This window comes from Corvus cornix, chromosome 4, assembly GCF_000738735.6.
Source record: "Corvus cornix cornix isolate S_Up_H32 chromosome 4, ASM73873v5, whole genome shotgun sequence".
Taxonomy (NCBI): Eukaryota; Metazoa; Chordata; class Aves; order Passeriformes; family Corvidae; genus Corvus; species Corvus cornix.
In genome coordinates this window covers 47,376,805-47,392,436 of record NC_046334.1, presented here as the reverse complement: position 1 = coordinate 47,392,436, position 15,632 = coordinate 47,376,805, and the positions used below count along the sequence as shown (strand labels likewise).

At 39.9% G+C, this 15,632-nt stretch overlaps 1 protein-coding gene and 1 long non-coding RNA gene across 10 annotated transcripts in view; one reads left to right on the top strand and one right to left on the bottom strand.

Annotated features, from left to right (window-relative positions):
* Positions 1 to 7,162, bottom strand: part of LOC109144958 — a 54,034-nt gene extending 46,872 nt beyond the window's left edge. Inside the window, exon 1 of the long non-coding RNA XR_005601724.1 lies at positions 7,090 to 7,162. This is a non-coding gene — a long non-coding RNA (uncharacterized LOC109144958). The remainder of the gene's footprint in view (positions 1 to 7,089) is intronic.
* The window catches only part of GABRB1 (gamma-aminobutyric acid type A receptor subunit beta1), a 123,912-nt gene extending 110,043 nt beyond the window's left edge, over positions 1 to 13,869 (top strand). For 4 of the 9 annotated variants that reach the window (XM_039550727.1, XM_039550730.1, XM_039550731.1 and 1 more), the window contains 4 exons: positions 3,944 to 4,081; positions 4,190 to 4,342; positions 5,662 to 5,912; positions 12,768 to 13,869. In XM_039550727.1, coding sequence (XP_039406661.1) covers positions 3,944 to 4,081; positions 4,190 to 4,342; positions 5,662 to 5,912; positions 12,768 to 13,115 — 890 coding nt within the window. In that variant the 3' untranslated portion in view covers positions 13,116 to 13,869. Of the gene's footprint in view, positions 1 to 3,943; positions 4,082 to 4,189; positions 4,343 to 5,661; positions 5,913 to 7,114; positions 8,532 to 12,767 lie in introns of those variants that run through there. The other 5 variants (XR_005601723.1, XR_005601722.1, XM_039550732.1 and 2 more) reach the window with 5 other exon arrangements.
* Positions 13,870 to 15,632: the final 1,763 nt, after the last annotated feature.

Below are 15,632 nucleotides of genomic sequence, written 5' to 3'. Positions count from 1 at the left end.
AGAACAGTGTGCAAAGCACATAAGGAAAGGGCTTCACACAGCAACAGTCCTATTGCATCAGGGAATGGACTGCCCAGGGAGAATTTACACCTTTTAAGTGTCTAGCAGAGATATTACAATGACTGCCAAGGAAAAAATGAATGTATTGAAGTTCACCTTACCTAAAACCACAGCAAGATGCTCAATTACTTTTCTAAAAAGAGAGCTAAAACATGTGAATGCTCCTGAGTGAAAAACATCACTATCCCTTTCTCATCATTTCCGTCAGCTTTAAGGAAGCTTTAACTCAAGAAAGAAATCATTATATTTTGAAAAAGTAGTAGCTCACATCGGACCCATTTTTTTCTGTATTTGGAAGTCTCTTTTAAATCTGTAGAGATTAAAAACATGGCCTGTCAGCAGTGGCAGCTTGTCACCAGCTGATACCTTACATGCATGGTTCTTGCTTTTGGTCAGTTGACTTTATAACAAACTAGTTCTACTTTTCATTTAGTAGCCAAAGTCATAGAAAACAAGACTAGGGAAAAGCACGTTTGTTTACATTACAAAACTCACGTAATTTCCTTTTGCAAATGTTACGATCCAGTTTAAACCCAGGAAAGCAAAGCAAGCTAAGTCTCTGAGCACAAACTGGAAAGGACTTAGAAGGTTCAAAATATTCCCAGAAACAAGATTAAAACCAAACAAGGTTAGATGTTGATGCCAAAAAATTGCTGTATTTTATTTAATAGTAAAAGAGGCAAAAAGAAGGGAAGAGAAAAGAAAGAGAGAAAGAAATGGAAGAAAGAAGTGGGGGGGAGGGGGGGAGGGGGTGCCTTGGGGGAACAGGGAGGGGTGACAGGGGTTAGGTGGAAGCACATCACCCATCCGAGGGTCCCAACAACATCTCGTTGCTCCCCTCCATCTGCTCTGCTGGTGGTGAGGGTCCCCTGTCGCCGCTGTGGCCACGCTGCCACACCCCGCTGCCACACCACGGTGCCACACACCCAAGAGTGCAGAATCCCGTGGATTAATACATGCTGTGGGCCAGGTGGGAACGCCCACGTGTCTCCCTTGCAGGGGCTGGCTTCACACTGTCCCTTGCAACACTGAGGGTCTTTTGCATCATCTCTGGTGCTCTGGTGCAGGGTCTGGGGACCCCTTTGGAGGGCCCCTGTGATGGGCCATGTCACCCCTTCTGCTGTGGATAAGCTTTCCCCCGCCCTGGTGAGGATCCCTCAGCTGGGCTCCTCTGCACAGTGGAGGATGGGCAGTCACTGCCCCTCTGACCAGAGGCTTTTCCCAGATACCCAAAGCCTCTCCTCCCTCCACCCCTTGGTTCAGGGGGTCTATTCAAGCCTGGCAGCTGATAGCCCTGGGACCTTGGAAGTGTTAAGCCTGTGCTCCGTGAATGTCCCCAGCCCTGAGTTGTTGGTTTATCTTCATCAGCAAGCAGTGTAAGGTCTCAGTCAGGGCTCCATTCAGGGTGCAGTGGTCTTCTTTACAGCTTTTGTAATACAGTTTTAAAAGTCCTTTAAGAAAATGTTTAAGTCATAGACTGTAATATTTCAGTCTCTGACAGCAAAGATCCAACATCACCACACAGTGTATCAATAACGTGGTGCAATCTTTTTGTAGGAGGTTGTGCCTGTTTTCATTTTGAAATCTGCCTTTTGATATCCTAGGTGTTTATTTGGCACCATTGTGGGTTTTAACAACTAAATCACTAATAATTCACCTTCAGGGAAGAGAATTTCAGCCACAATAAGGTGCCAAGCTATTCCCTCTTTCGTCAAAACATCAGAGAAACTGCAGAGAGGCTGTTTGCAGCTGCCTTAAGAGGCTGCAAGAAAAGTCAGGAGCTCCTGAGGGCTGGAGGCAACTCCTCTCTCTGCCCTGGGTCCCAGCCTTCACTGTCCAAGGAAGCAGCACAATCAGAGCAGAATTGGAGGTCAGGATATGAAAAGGTCAACAGGTGATGACAGCGCAGAACAGAAGAATCATTTTCATGGTTTTCCTCCAAACCCTGAAGGAGAATTCAGGATTCTCACATCTAAACTTTCACCTGTGACTTTGCAGCAAGTACCTGCTCAACATCTAGGTAGTGATAACCCTTTTGTTTTCTATTCTGTCCCCTAAAGACGAAGGATGAGTATCACCTCATGTAGAGGATGCCTGTGTGGTACCAAGTCTACTCATAATCAATACCCTTTCATTATGAGATGACAGTTCCAATGCCGTCTGTTTTACACCACCTTTTCTGAGAAGAGAAATCATTCAAGAGAAAGTTTTTATAATACAGATTTGCAAGAAAATGTAGTTAACACTCCCCTGCCAATCTCAGTCTTGGTCTTTTAAATAGTCTTAGCAGTCTTCATTCACTTTCAATCATTCTGTATCACACCCTGCATGTGGCTCCTGTCAGCCCTGTGGTTTGTGTGCAAAGCCTTTAAAGAAGCTACTGAAGTCCTGCTACCAAGCAGCTACCTTGACCTTTTGCAGTGTAAAGGAATGAAAACCAGCCATGCAGAGCTCTGTGTCACAGCCCTGGGATGGTTCATTTGAAAAAAATAAAAATAGCATGAATAATGGAAGGCACAGTTTTAAGCTTAAAGCAGCAATCCATATTACATAGGTTAGTGTGGTTTTCAGAGCAATTCAGATAGAACACCATGGCACTGAGCAGTTCAGAAATAAAACATGTGAACATTTAACACTGTTCAGCCCATCACTGTGTTTGCATCAAAAGATGGCTGTTCAATAGCTGCAGACTTTCCAAGCAATCTCTGGAGCCTGGCGGCAAGTCATTCTCTGCTTGTCACCAGGGAAACACGGATCTATTCTGCATGTGGTCAGCCTTCCAGGGATGAAGCTATTACTAGGCACCATCATAGGAAAAGACATCTCAAGACTCATTTCCTTAGCTAGATATTGCATTACTTGTGCATTTGAAAGGATAGGTTCCTATCTCTGTGGAGGCTTCTGATGCTACGGGTGGTTCAACTGGCAAAAGTACTGTCAAGTTTTCTAAAGCTCTGAATTCAAACACGTTTTATTTGATCTGTGTTATATGATTTAAGCCTGATTAAATCTAACACCTGAAGGAAACATTTAAAAATAGATGAGATGTTCTCTCCTTTGGTAGATATCTGGGGAAAGTAGAAAAATGCAATAAAGTGAAACCAGTTTAAATATTAGTTCAAAAATGTTGTCAATTGCAAGATTTTTTTTTTAACTCAGTCACTTCTGAGTTCAATCAAAATATTTCTGAAAATGGTAACAATAATGTTAACATTTCCCGTGATAGGATGGCAAATTAATTTTTAATTAACTTATAAATAATCAACATCACTGTTAAAAGGAAACAGAAGAAAGGTGCTAGTTTGGAGTAAAAAAGAAGTATTTCTGTGATAACAGAAGATCAAAGATGGCATGGTCTAATTAAAATATAAAATGCTTCATGAATATCAAAGGATTACCTACAGCTCTGACAGACATTGTCAGGTAATACTACAGGCACCTTAATTCTTCTGGAATCATCTTTGCCTCCACTGGCTCCCAACCCTCTATTTTGGCACATCCTGCATAGGAAATCAAATGAAAAGCTGGGAACTGAACTGGTTTTACTGTCAGAGTTCCTCCAAAGAGAGTTTAAAAGTTTTGCTGATGATGTATCTGTCTGCTGGCAACTGAGCAACTCAAGCCTGAATGAAAAGTAGTTGTATTAGAGCTAGCTAAAAAACAAATTTTAATCATGAATTCTGCCCTTGTTTTCTGTCTTCTCTTCCTCTACATCTAGAAGCTTCCTCAGGGTATAGAGGAGGCTTCTGTATAACAGGAATGTCACACAACAGAAGGCTGAATTCCTGATTAACCACAGCTCCTTCCACTTGAACTGCAACTATTTAAGCAAAGTAATAAAACAAAAAGAAAAGTCAATAATCAAATTGTGCCTCTGTTTCAGATGGATACACTACTGATGATATTGAATTTTACTGGAATGGAGGAGAGTCAGCAGTAACAGGAGTTAATAACATCGAGCTCCCACAATTTTCTATTGTGGATTACAAGATGGTATCAAAGAGAGTGGAATTTACAACAGGTAAGCACTGGCAAGTTAAAAAAAAATCGTCCCCCCTTCCTGCAGCCCAGAAATATCAGTGCCTTCCTTTTGTTTGGCATTAGTCATTATATGATTTCTTTCTTTCAGGAGCATATCCTCGATTATCACTTAGCTTCCGGCTTAAAAGAAATATTGGATACTTCATTTTGCAAACCTATATGCCTTCCACACTGATTACTATTCTGTCGTGGGTATCTTTTTGGATCAATTACGATGCCTCTGCAGCCAGAGTTGCTCTAGGTAACTTCTTCTCAAAATGACTGAACTACATAGACACTTGCTGCCTTTGAAAACAGTGGCACCAAATCCATACTGATGGTTGAAGCATCATTAATTGGGATCTTACACAGGCAGCATGGGGCCTTGGTTGTCAGGAAGGCGGGCAGGTGTGACCTTGCCTACATCTGAAGCCCTTGCTCCGCACATAGGTTGGGACCCTGACTGACTTCCAGTTGTCATAATGGTCTTTGGATCAGACCAAAAGTATTTTGCTTCCAAAGTGGAGCGTAAAAGTCTAATTCAGACATCTAAGGGTATCTACACTGTGCTTCATGAACAATCCCTGTTGATGTTAGAAAGTGTCCTCTCAGGCCAGATCTGTGACTGGAATAAATACACAAGATCCTACTGACATCAGTGGAAATATGCCAGCTTACACCAAATCAGTCTGTTTTACCTACAGAGTTGGTTCTTTCCCGTACCATGTTCCTTCCTACAACTTTCCATAAGAATGAAGATCTTCTGCCACTACCTGTGCTTTAAGGCATATATGTTTTTCAACTCTATTTCCAGAAAGCCAGTTTGTCCCACTTCTATTTTGTCTCACCTCTCTGCAAATTAAAGTTGTTACATCTGTGCTTAGAGCTATTATCTACGTGCATTAATGACCTGTGATTAAACCAGACTAAAAAGTAATTTCATCCAGCTAAAAGAAAAACACATATGAGAAAAAAAACATCCAGCAGTGGATAACACAATGAGATGGAAATGCTTTACTTGCAAGCACCTAGTTAATAGGAAAAGTTGTTTTGGCAAAAGCATACGTATCACTTCATCAAAGACCATCACTTTATCAAAAGGCTTCCCTTTCTCCTTTCAACCCTCCATTTTCAATCAAAAGCTAGATACTTATTCCAGATCCCCACAGCAATGCAAATCACCCTATGGGGTCAAGAAGAGCTACTGCTGTAAATAAAGTGAGAAGCATTTTCTCACATAGAAAGAACAGCAATCAACTCTTTGCTATCCAGGTGAGCTAATACCACATTCCCTAGCACAGTTTTTGCAAAAATTAAAGCCAGATGTTCCGACACAGCCTGGGTTACTGAAGGTAATATTTCATTCACCCTCCATTGCAGGAAAAGCCAAGGAAGGTGCTCTCAGCAGCCTTGCAAGGATATCTTCCTTTCCAGTTCTGCAAAACGCATTCCCTAGGCTGCTAAGAATCTGATGACATAATTAATCCATCTGCATGAGAACTGCAATGCTGCCATTATGCCTTTTGTGCTCAAATCTCCTTCCTTGTCTTATTAGTCGATGTCTATTTCTTCCTTTCGCAGGAATCACGACTGTGCTGACCATGACCACCATCAGCACCCACCTCAGGGAGACCTTGCCGAAGATTCCCTATGTCAAGGCAATAGATATTTACCTGATGGGATGCTTTGTGTTTGTGTTCCTGGCCTTGCTGGAATATGCCTTTGTAAACTACATCTTCTTTGGGAAAGGACCTCAACATCAGAAAAAGACAGCAGGCAGGGCAGGACATGCTACAGGCAAGAAGAGCAAACTGGAAACAAATAGAGTCCAGGTAAAATGTTCAAGCTGTCTTTTCAGACATTATTTTTACTGTGACAAGGTTCATGTATATGATGGTAGAGATAAATACAGGTGGAAAACATGCAAAAGCATTTAAGATTGCCTAGAGAAAAATTGTTTTTTAAGGAGATTACAGCAACATATGGTCTGTTCCATCTTCAACTGAAAACAGAGTAAGAAAATACAGAAAATGCAAATTAATATTCAGGGCACATTTTTTGCAGCAGAGAAGAAGAGTAAGAAAATACAGAAAATGCAAATTAATATTCAGGACACATTTTTTTGCAGCAGAGAAGAAATACAAGGGGTACAAGGAAGTTAAATATTTATCACTTCAACTGTATGGTTTTTTGCTTTAGAAGGTGGTATAGAAGAAATGTTTATAATAAAGTTCCTCTTTACACACAGAAACTTCACCAAAAATGAAAAGCAAAGATAGGCTCTGTTGCTTCAGTGAGCCCTGAATGAAGCCTGTAGCACTGAGCTTTGAGGAACACAAGAATGCTGCTGCTAGGTTTTAACAGCTTTCACAGATGTCAGGATTTTTCCCTCAGCTAAATTCAAGCACAACACAACTATCCCCTCTTAAAAACAACAAGCCAGAAAAACTTCAGGAAGTAATACTATGGACGTATTTTTAATGAGGACAAGTTTAATTTTGCAATACATCACTGAGCACTTGTAAACGTCTATAAACCAATTTCACTTTTTCCCAGTTTTTTGGAAATAAACCCTTTGAAGCCTCAGGTGTATTTGGCCCAGTCTGACTCAGGGGGAAATACATATTGTAATGAGCCAAAAATTTTCTTCTTTCCTCTGCTTTACTTATAATATATTACATCCAAGTATTAATGAGAACTTGCCTATGCTGTCCTGTAAACTTCTGTACTGTTACAGCCTGAGGTGATAACGTTTGGACAAAATTGTATTCGAGCCCTCTGTTCAGTTTGAAGAATGAGACTGACACATAAAACTCTAACAAGTAAGACTTTATCTTGATAGATGGTTAGTGTCACATACACATCAGGAAGTGCATTTCAGAAACTCTGTGATAGCTGATTCTAGAGCTGTGTGTCTGGTGTCCCACCACTACAGCTATGCATCATTAACAAAGCCATCAGATTCTCAGTATCAGTGAACTCACGAGTCCATTAAAAGTTCTTACTTACATTTGCCTTCTGTCCCATTGTGTAGGCGATGCTTTATTACAGTGAGGGCACAAATTCAGTTCAGGCAATCAGCAGTCTCCAAGACCCCAAAAAGTACTGTCTTCCACAGAGCAGAGGAGATAAGCCACCCTCGTATGGATTGTTGTGCACAGACACTGTCTATCCATTTCTATGGAAAATAAGGAAGGGAAAAAAACAACACAACCCACACTCTGACCAGCTATCTCAACAGCTCCTGAGATAACCCAGCCTAGGTGAGAAGCAGCACAGCAAGGATTCATGACAAAGAGGAAATCAAGACTTCTTCAGAGGTCAGCCTTGGCTACATGTGCCCCCATGCACTGAACTGAGTAAAGGATAAGAGTGCAGGTAAGTTATTTTCCTACATATTTGGAGAGTTTGTTTAACTAAAAAAATGCCATAACTCATACCTAAAAGCTTTTGTCTAAATGTTGTGCAGCAAAGATTACACTGAGAATGGTACTCAGAATGGGATGGAAAGTTTTTAAAGCACCACATGCATATACCAGCATTTTTCTGATAGAAAAAGGAAGTCATACATGCTTTGTACCAGGATTTGTAAGTACTCACGCTTCAGACAGCAATCTCATTCTGAAACTGAGAGTACTTTCAGTGAATAGACTGCTTTCTGCTTGTACAGTACAGGTTTGTGATCTTAAATACATACTTATACACATATACATAAACACACACATGTGAATGGGTATCAGTGAATTTTGTATCCCACATATTGATGTGGTACATTGTGAACATTAATTTTACTCATCAGAGAAATGCTGATGCCAAACAGTTGTATTTCTGTCTTTGGCAGGAAGAGTGCAATGACCGGAGCAGTGGGACACAGTGAGGTTATGTGCCCTCCAGTGAAACCACTCCCAGCCCCCCTCCATCATGTTTTGAGAGTTTTCACTGGTATTATGGTGCCTGCACCAGAGCAGGGGAAAGGGGTCTTTTTAGCATAAAAGAAGTACAGCTGTAAGTATGTATAGCTATAGGATATTTTTTCCCTTTTACTCTTGACCCACACCACTTATCCATACAGGGACTAGTAACTATTAGAAAATATGTAACAGTGCTTCATCTCTTTGTGCCAGGTGAAGATATTGATTGTTCCTATGTGACATACAACTCCAAAGACTAAAAGAGTTCAAATTCCTTCACCAGATTACACAAGCTTTAGATGTGTGAGCAACACTCAGCAATTGACCACGATATGATATTAACAGTATAGAGAAGACCAGATGAAAAATGAAACTGAACTGCTGTTTCTTAGGTGGCTGTTCCTTGCTCTACAGACTGAAGAAGGTGGAAGTGAAGTCTCTCCAGTTGCACAGTTTATGCCATTTTTATTTTTAATATTAAAAATATTAATTTGTAGTAAACAATCTTTCTGTTTCTCTGAATAAAGCATAAAGACTGTTTATATCTCCTTGTTCATTTGTCAAAGCTAAATGTCACTGACACCGGCATAATTATGGATATATAGGACAAACCACCCAGCAAGAAAATATTGAGATTGTCCATGCATACAATTGCTTGTTCCCCCAGACAATTACAGTGTGAATAGTAATTACACAGAAGATACCTCTTAAGTATGAGAAAAAGTTAGAATGCAATCATAATGTGAGTTGGAAAGGAGCTGAGCCATCAAAAGGTTCATAAATGACAACACAAGGCAAGTGATAGATTGTCTCCCCAGTTCTGCACAGCATCACACGTTCCTTTCAACTGTTCTGTGAAACACTAAACACTTGGGATATAAAGCCAGAGACCAGCCACAGGCTCCAAGGAAAACATACAATTTTCCAATACAGTGGCTACTGGAAGGAGAAAAAGAAGGGAAGCACATAACCACGCAACTATCTTAACCTTCAAGTAAACCTCCTTGTGAATTAGAACAGCCCTGCTGAGCATAAGCTGTTTCTTTGCAGATCAGATTGTGCTAACACTACAGCATTTGTTCCAATAAGATAGCTTGTATGAATAACATGGCCCTGAGTCTTTCATCTTAAGAGGAAGAAACAATGGGTTTGTATTGAGAGAAAACAGAAGTTCTTACCTTTTATCTCCCAACAGTTAAGGTAAAAAAAAAAAAAAATAGGTAAAAATTCATTCCAGACAGCACTAAGCATTTGAGACCCATTCTCTGTCAAGGAATGCTAACATGCACTTCCCCTAGAGCTGTCTGACTACTCTTTATGTGGTCAATACAGGACTGTTGTTGTGGGTTGTTTTCTTTTTGTTACTTTAACTATTTTACACATACAATATCATTCGATGATCCTGAGCAGGCAACTAATTTTCTAAGTGTCACATGAAAAAAGGAGGTTTCATTGACCCTTAGCGTGGGGACATTTACTCAACCCTTAGTGTTCGACTTGTTTGTCAACGCCCCAGGAAAGCCAAGACCAGTCTGTCAGCGTCCTGTTAGGGGGACCCTTCACTGAACTGTCCTGCTGGATCAGAGGGTGGTTTGACTGACTTAGTCAGGGACAGCCTAAGGGAGACCCCTCAGCAGGTCTTCCCAGTTTATGACCCTTTAGTGGGTCTTCCTCTTTATTTGAGTATGTCACCCACTGCCGGCAACTGCCACCACCTGTGAAGGACTCACACTAACAGCTTATGGAATATCACTGTTCATTAATAAAAAATGGTGACAGGTTAAGGTTCAAGGATTGGCAGTGATAGTATCTGACTGCAAAAACATATTTAAAGCAATACACAGAAAAATGCTAATCCCCAATGAAAGGATTCAGCACACATAGAGTGATTCTTACCCAATAGGCTTCCCTATGGGGTAGAAGACAGATTCAACACACCGATCAATGCCAGTAGTTACAATGAAGTCTTCCCTAACATTTCCCCATTCTCAACTTATTTGTATCCTATTTCTTTACATTTAGGTGGAACTTCAGTGACTCTAGTCATATGTACCTTTGTTACTGATTGGTGTAAAATTGTCTTGCTTCACTCTTAAAGATAGAGGCAATAAAATACGGAGCACATGCCCAGGCGGGGTGGTCATACCATGGATGGAGGTGTGGGTTAGTATTACAATTAGATTGTAATGAACCAAGTGCATCTGAGGAGAACAATTTCACCACAGTTGTTGGCTCAGCAGCAGATCAGCTGCACAAGTTTTAATTCTTTGGAGTGAACTTCAAAATATACTGAAAGGGTTGTAATGATGTGGGAAATTGCACAGAGCAATTTTACCAGGTACATTAGAACATCTTTTATACTTCCATGAGCTAATTTAGTCAAGATCAGTGTAAGGCTCTTTGTTCTGAATTGCAAAGCCTGCAATTCCAAGACCAACTTGCTTCATGACATGCAAATAATCTTGCCTAAAATGGTTTAAATTAAATTTGTTTTTAAAATAACAGGTTCATTCAGAACACTTAGAGCAGGAATTCAGACACTGCTTGGCTCAAAATAAATTGTCAGAGCATATTAGTTTAAGAAAGATCCCTGTGAATCACTTCAGAGTGCAGGCAGTTATGAGTTGTCGTCCCAAAAGAAAAGTCTTAATAACTGCTTAATGATGCTTGCATTACTGTTACTATTATTATAACACTAAACTCAATTATCTTACATATTAGATTATGTAATCAAAGACAGCTGAAAGAGCTGTTTCATAAAACTGGAAAGAAAAGATTGACCTATCTTCTGAGAATTAAAACCAAATTCTTTTCACAGAGACAACTCTGAGATCACTGGTTTTTTCCACAAAAATAATGTCAGATCTTCAGAGTAAAGGAATAGTCCTATAGTTATGGCAGTCCTCTGGAGAGTAGGAAACCCTAGCTTAAATCCTCCTTCTTAGATTTGAGGAATTGACCTAAAAAGTGTGAACTGGGTAGCCCATATCTCAAGGAAACTTTTGAAATGCCATGCTGATTTGTGACAAGCTGGCCTTTCTAACCTAGAATATGTGAACTTTTCCCACCAAAACTACGGTGGAAACTGGGGTGTTCCCACTGAATGCTTGTTTCAGCACATACAGAATCCATTTCCTAACCTGACTAGTGCATTTTGTATCTGTGATGACTTATTACTTCACTTAGAAGACTTTTTTACCCCTCAGTTCTCTTGTGTGGTTTTTGCATGAATAGTCCCTTCACTGCTTTGCTTTCAGTTATTAAGTGCTTAGTCTGGCACAGTGCAAATATGCCAGCAGTTATGGTGTAAAGATTTCTCCTGGTGATGGGAAGGAACATCTTCTGCATTGCCAGGTGGAACTGAAACTTTCTGTGGTCCCAGCTTTCCTTTGCAGCAACCCACAGAGCCTGGTTTTCCCTGTGTGTTTTGCTTGGAATCTTTTCTTGCACATACTTCAAATCTGCTGTAGATTATAATATCCTTTCCTAGCTCTGCTATGTCATACTAAAAATGTAAAGCTCAGAATGTAAACAAAGCATTGCATATCAATAGTGCTTCACAAGACTAGGTATTGTCTATAATTAATATCTTATTCCCTGATATAAAGGTATCCACAGACATGGTCTAGTTTGTTATAAATTTGAGATAGGTCAAATACCACAGTTTATCAAAAACAACATTAATATTCAAGCCTCGAGGTGAAGACCTTGAAGTTTCATTTAAGAGGCCTCTGTTCTGATGTATATTTCCCTCATATGAGCTACAGTGAATGTTTAAATATCTGTGAATTTGAAACATCTAGTAAGTCTTTATGGAGAAGTCAGAAGTCAGCCTGGAAACACTACAAAAACTTTTCAAAAGGGGTTTTACTACAAACATGTAGAAAACTAAAGATTTGTGAAAAGGAAAACACTTTGTAGCAACGCAGCAATTCATGGTTAATTACATTCATACATAAGAAAGAAAATGATACGAAAAATATTTTATATATACACATAGTTGTTTGTGCCAGACATGTCCATACTGGTTGCAGTTTTCAGTTCTTTGCTTAGGTACTTAAAACAGTGCTCTGACTAATAGCACAAATAAAGTGACAAACATATTTGAAACAACTGCTTCTGATACCAATACATAAAAATGCAACTGAATTTAAGGTTTCATTGAATAAAATGGGTTATTCTATATGCACATGAACAAGTTAAGTATGCTATGATTTACATCCCTGTAATACAGTAATTGCCCAAAAGCAATTCTCATCATGAGTATTTTACAATAACTGATAAAATATGCATGTATCTACATGCTCTTCATATGATGAACCCATTGTTACAAAACTTTTAGAAACTAATCTGCAGCACTAAAACAGTCAAAAACTGTTTAAAATGGGCAGAGACAGCAACATTTTCTTTTCACCTCAAGTATGTGAAAGCTTCAGGTGCCCAGTCTACAGACTTTAAAAAACAGTATTTCATAAAGGCCATGATCCAAGTAAAAGAAAATTACAAAAGTCTTACTTCACAGAGGATGTGACAACTAACTGAACTACAAGACCAAGAAGCTGAGTGAGGATGGAAGGTGCTCAGATATTTAATAGCTAATTTCACACTAGTCAGGAAAATGTAATCAGTATCTTTTCACTTTTGTGAATGCTGTAGCAGCCATGACTGTCATTGCAGCCCCAGGAGCACCTCGACACTAGAGCTACAAGGTCCATCTGGGAAACACCTTGGGCTGGCTGAGGAACTTGTCTAATCCACATTCCTTCCTTGACACAGGTTGATGCCCATGGAAACATGCTTCTCAGACCACTTGAAATACGAAATGACGTTGGCAGTACAGATGTGTCCATGAGCCTCCGTGACCCCCGAGCCACCACGTACACGTACGACAGTGCCAACCTGCAGTACAGAAGAGCCACTTCCAGCAGAGACCTCTACAACAGGAGTGCTCTGGACAGGCACAGGCTCCATAAAAAAGGACACTTACGAAGGAGGGCATCCCAGATCAAAGTCAAAATCCCTGATTTGACAGATGTTAACCTGATAGACAAGTGGTCCAGAATGGTCTTTCCCATCATGTTTATTCTTTTCAATGTTGTTTACTGGCTGTATTATGTCCACTAATTTATGCAACAATGTTACCACAGACTCACATAGACTTGTTTCTTTTCCTTCTCAATTTCATTAACTCTGAAGAACTGCAGTAGCTATAATGTTCCATGTTCAATGTAAGATACTCAGCTGTGGAACACTTCTAGATTTAAGCTTTTAAAAAAAACAACAACCCAACACAAATCCAGGCTCACAACATTTAGATCAGAATAGTACAGATCAGCTCTTAAGGAGCATCTTGAGAAAAATTGCTCTACCTTGTTTTTTACAAAGTTTATGCATCACCCATGACCTTTCTGTACCAAACGTAAGTTTTGTTAGTGGAGTAAAAATTTGTTCCACTGTATTTCTTATCACATATTGGCAGCTCACAGCAGCATGCTTCCAAACAACACAGTCAAACTACTAGTAGTATCTATGTCACTATCTTTCACCATTTAGAGTGTAGAGAAATTTGAAGAAATTACAGTGTAAAGGATTATAACTATTGCACCGTGCTTCACTTCAAACTTAATAGTTATACTGGGAAGTATTTCCATAGCGTGTTTGAGAAGTGTCACTCAAAGAGAAGTCGAATCACATTTTCAGAGGCAGAGATCTTCAAAGGAAAGAAAGGATAGCAGACAGAAGTCCCACTGAGTTTCCAAGCAAGGAATCAGCTGATTTGATCTCAATGGAATTTTGTTATTTCCACAAAGTAGCAAAGTTGATATTTATGAGAACAATTGTGCCATACGTATTTTTTTATTAAAAAGGAGAAAACAAACGCGTGTTCATTCTTTGAAGCAACTCTGAGGGATATCCCAGGCCAAGATTTTTCTTAATTCCCAGGTTTCCTGTGGCTGGTAATTGCAACTTTCTCCCAAAAGTTGGTAGAATTCTGGGAACAGATCTGAGGAAATTTCTGCACAGAGTTTCCTTCAGATTTCTTTATTCCGCTGAGGACCAGGAGACGCAGCTGAGTCTTACGGCACACCGGCAACACTGGGTGCACTCCTGAGGAGTTGCCTCTTCTTACCTGGCTGCCTATTGCCTGATACAACTCCAGCCAAGGAGCCACAGGCAAAGGGCTAGCAACATCCATGCAACTGAGAAGCAATAGGTCAGTCATCTCCTATCGATGTTAAATCCATTTCCCTTCTCTGTTGCCAATAGTTTCTTAAGAGCGCTGACGCTATGCTGCCTAACAGCATTTTATTGAAACTATTATCAGATGGGTTTTTTCATATTGCAAGTGTTTCATACTTTTAGGAGAGTCAAGATATACAAGCCAACAGAGTCTATGTAGGTACAGAGGTGATACTATCAACGGAAGCTGGTACAGAAAGAAACGCTCGTCAGGATGCAAACAAAGTGATGTGGAAATCTCCTTCAGTAGTTCCTCATTGCCTGGCAGTAACATCAGCTGATGACTTTATTGCCAACTGACACTGAAATCTCTTCAATCAGAACATAATAATAAATGAAACCCTCCTACATGTTATGGTTTGTCATGTTGTGAAAGACCTGAACCTTCTCACAGACCAGGGCCTGCTGCCCCTTCCCTTTGTGCAGCAGGCTTCTCCAGAAAGAGTCTGGAATCATAGAATCACCAAACAAGAAAGGGAATAGGTTTAATTTACTCACTACAAAAGTTGTAAGGCTGCAAACCAGGCATTTGTCATTGCTGATATAAGGGGGGTCTTTGAAACTATCAGGTTTTATGTGGGCTCCAAAGTCCCAGTCTCATCCCGGGTTCAACGGAGCACAATGGTGGTCTCCTCAGGTGTCTTCTCTCTGCTGCTACAATCTTTAGCCTCCAGTCTACTAAGGAGTTGCACAGTTTTACAAGATAATCAGCCACTGAGTACAACTTGAGATGACTCAGGACAAATATTAATTCAGGCAAATGGCTCTTTTGAAAAGGCTATGTATGCCTATCCCCTCCCTGAAAAAACTCCAAATAATTTTTAAACAAGAGTTCCACATGGGACAGTTTGATTAAGTCTTTAGTCATAGTTGTGTTTATATCAAGAATATTTCAGTGGAAACTAACAATATTATTTTGATATTGTAAAATAAAGAATACAGAGAACACAAGGAAGCCTTGCAAACTGAACTTTAACTGCAAGAAATAGCCCCAGCAGGGAGACAGCAGTAGGACCATATGTGCTCTCCATTCCAAACACCTATCCCATTAAATGGTTTTGAATTCTTTGAACTGGCACGAGACTTTACAGAGTAAGTCCATGAGTCATTGAATTTGCCTGCTTTGTGGTTATACACAGAAATTAATTCAAAGAAAGTAATACATTCTGCAGATTTGCAGTGTAAAACATGACAACTGTCAGTGACTCATGTTTTTGCATTACCTGATTTGCCAAAGATATTCACGGACAGACCACAGGTCAGTAATTAAGCCCAGCTGATCCAGTGGTGAAGAGATGATACAACCTCTCTCCTTACAGCTGCACTGAACATTTTGGAAGACCCAACATCGAACACGACATGAAAAGAAGACTTTAGATTAAAAAAAAAAAGGATCCTTTA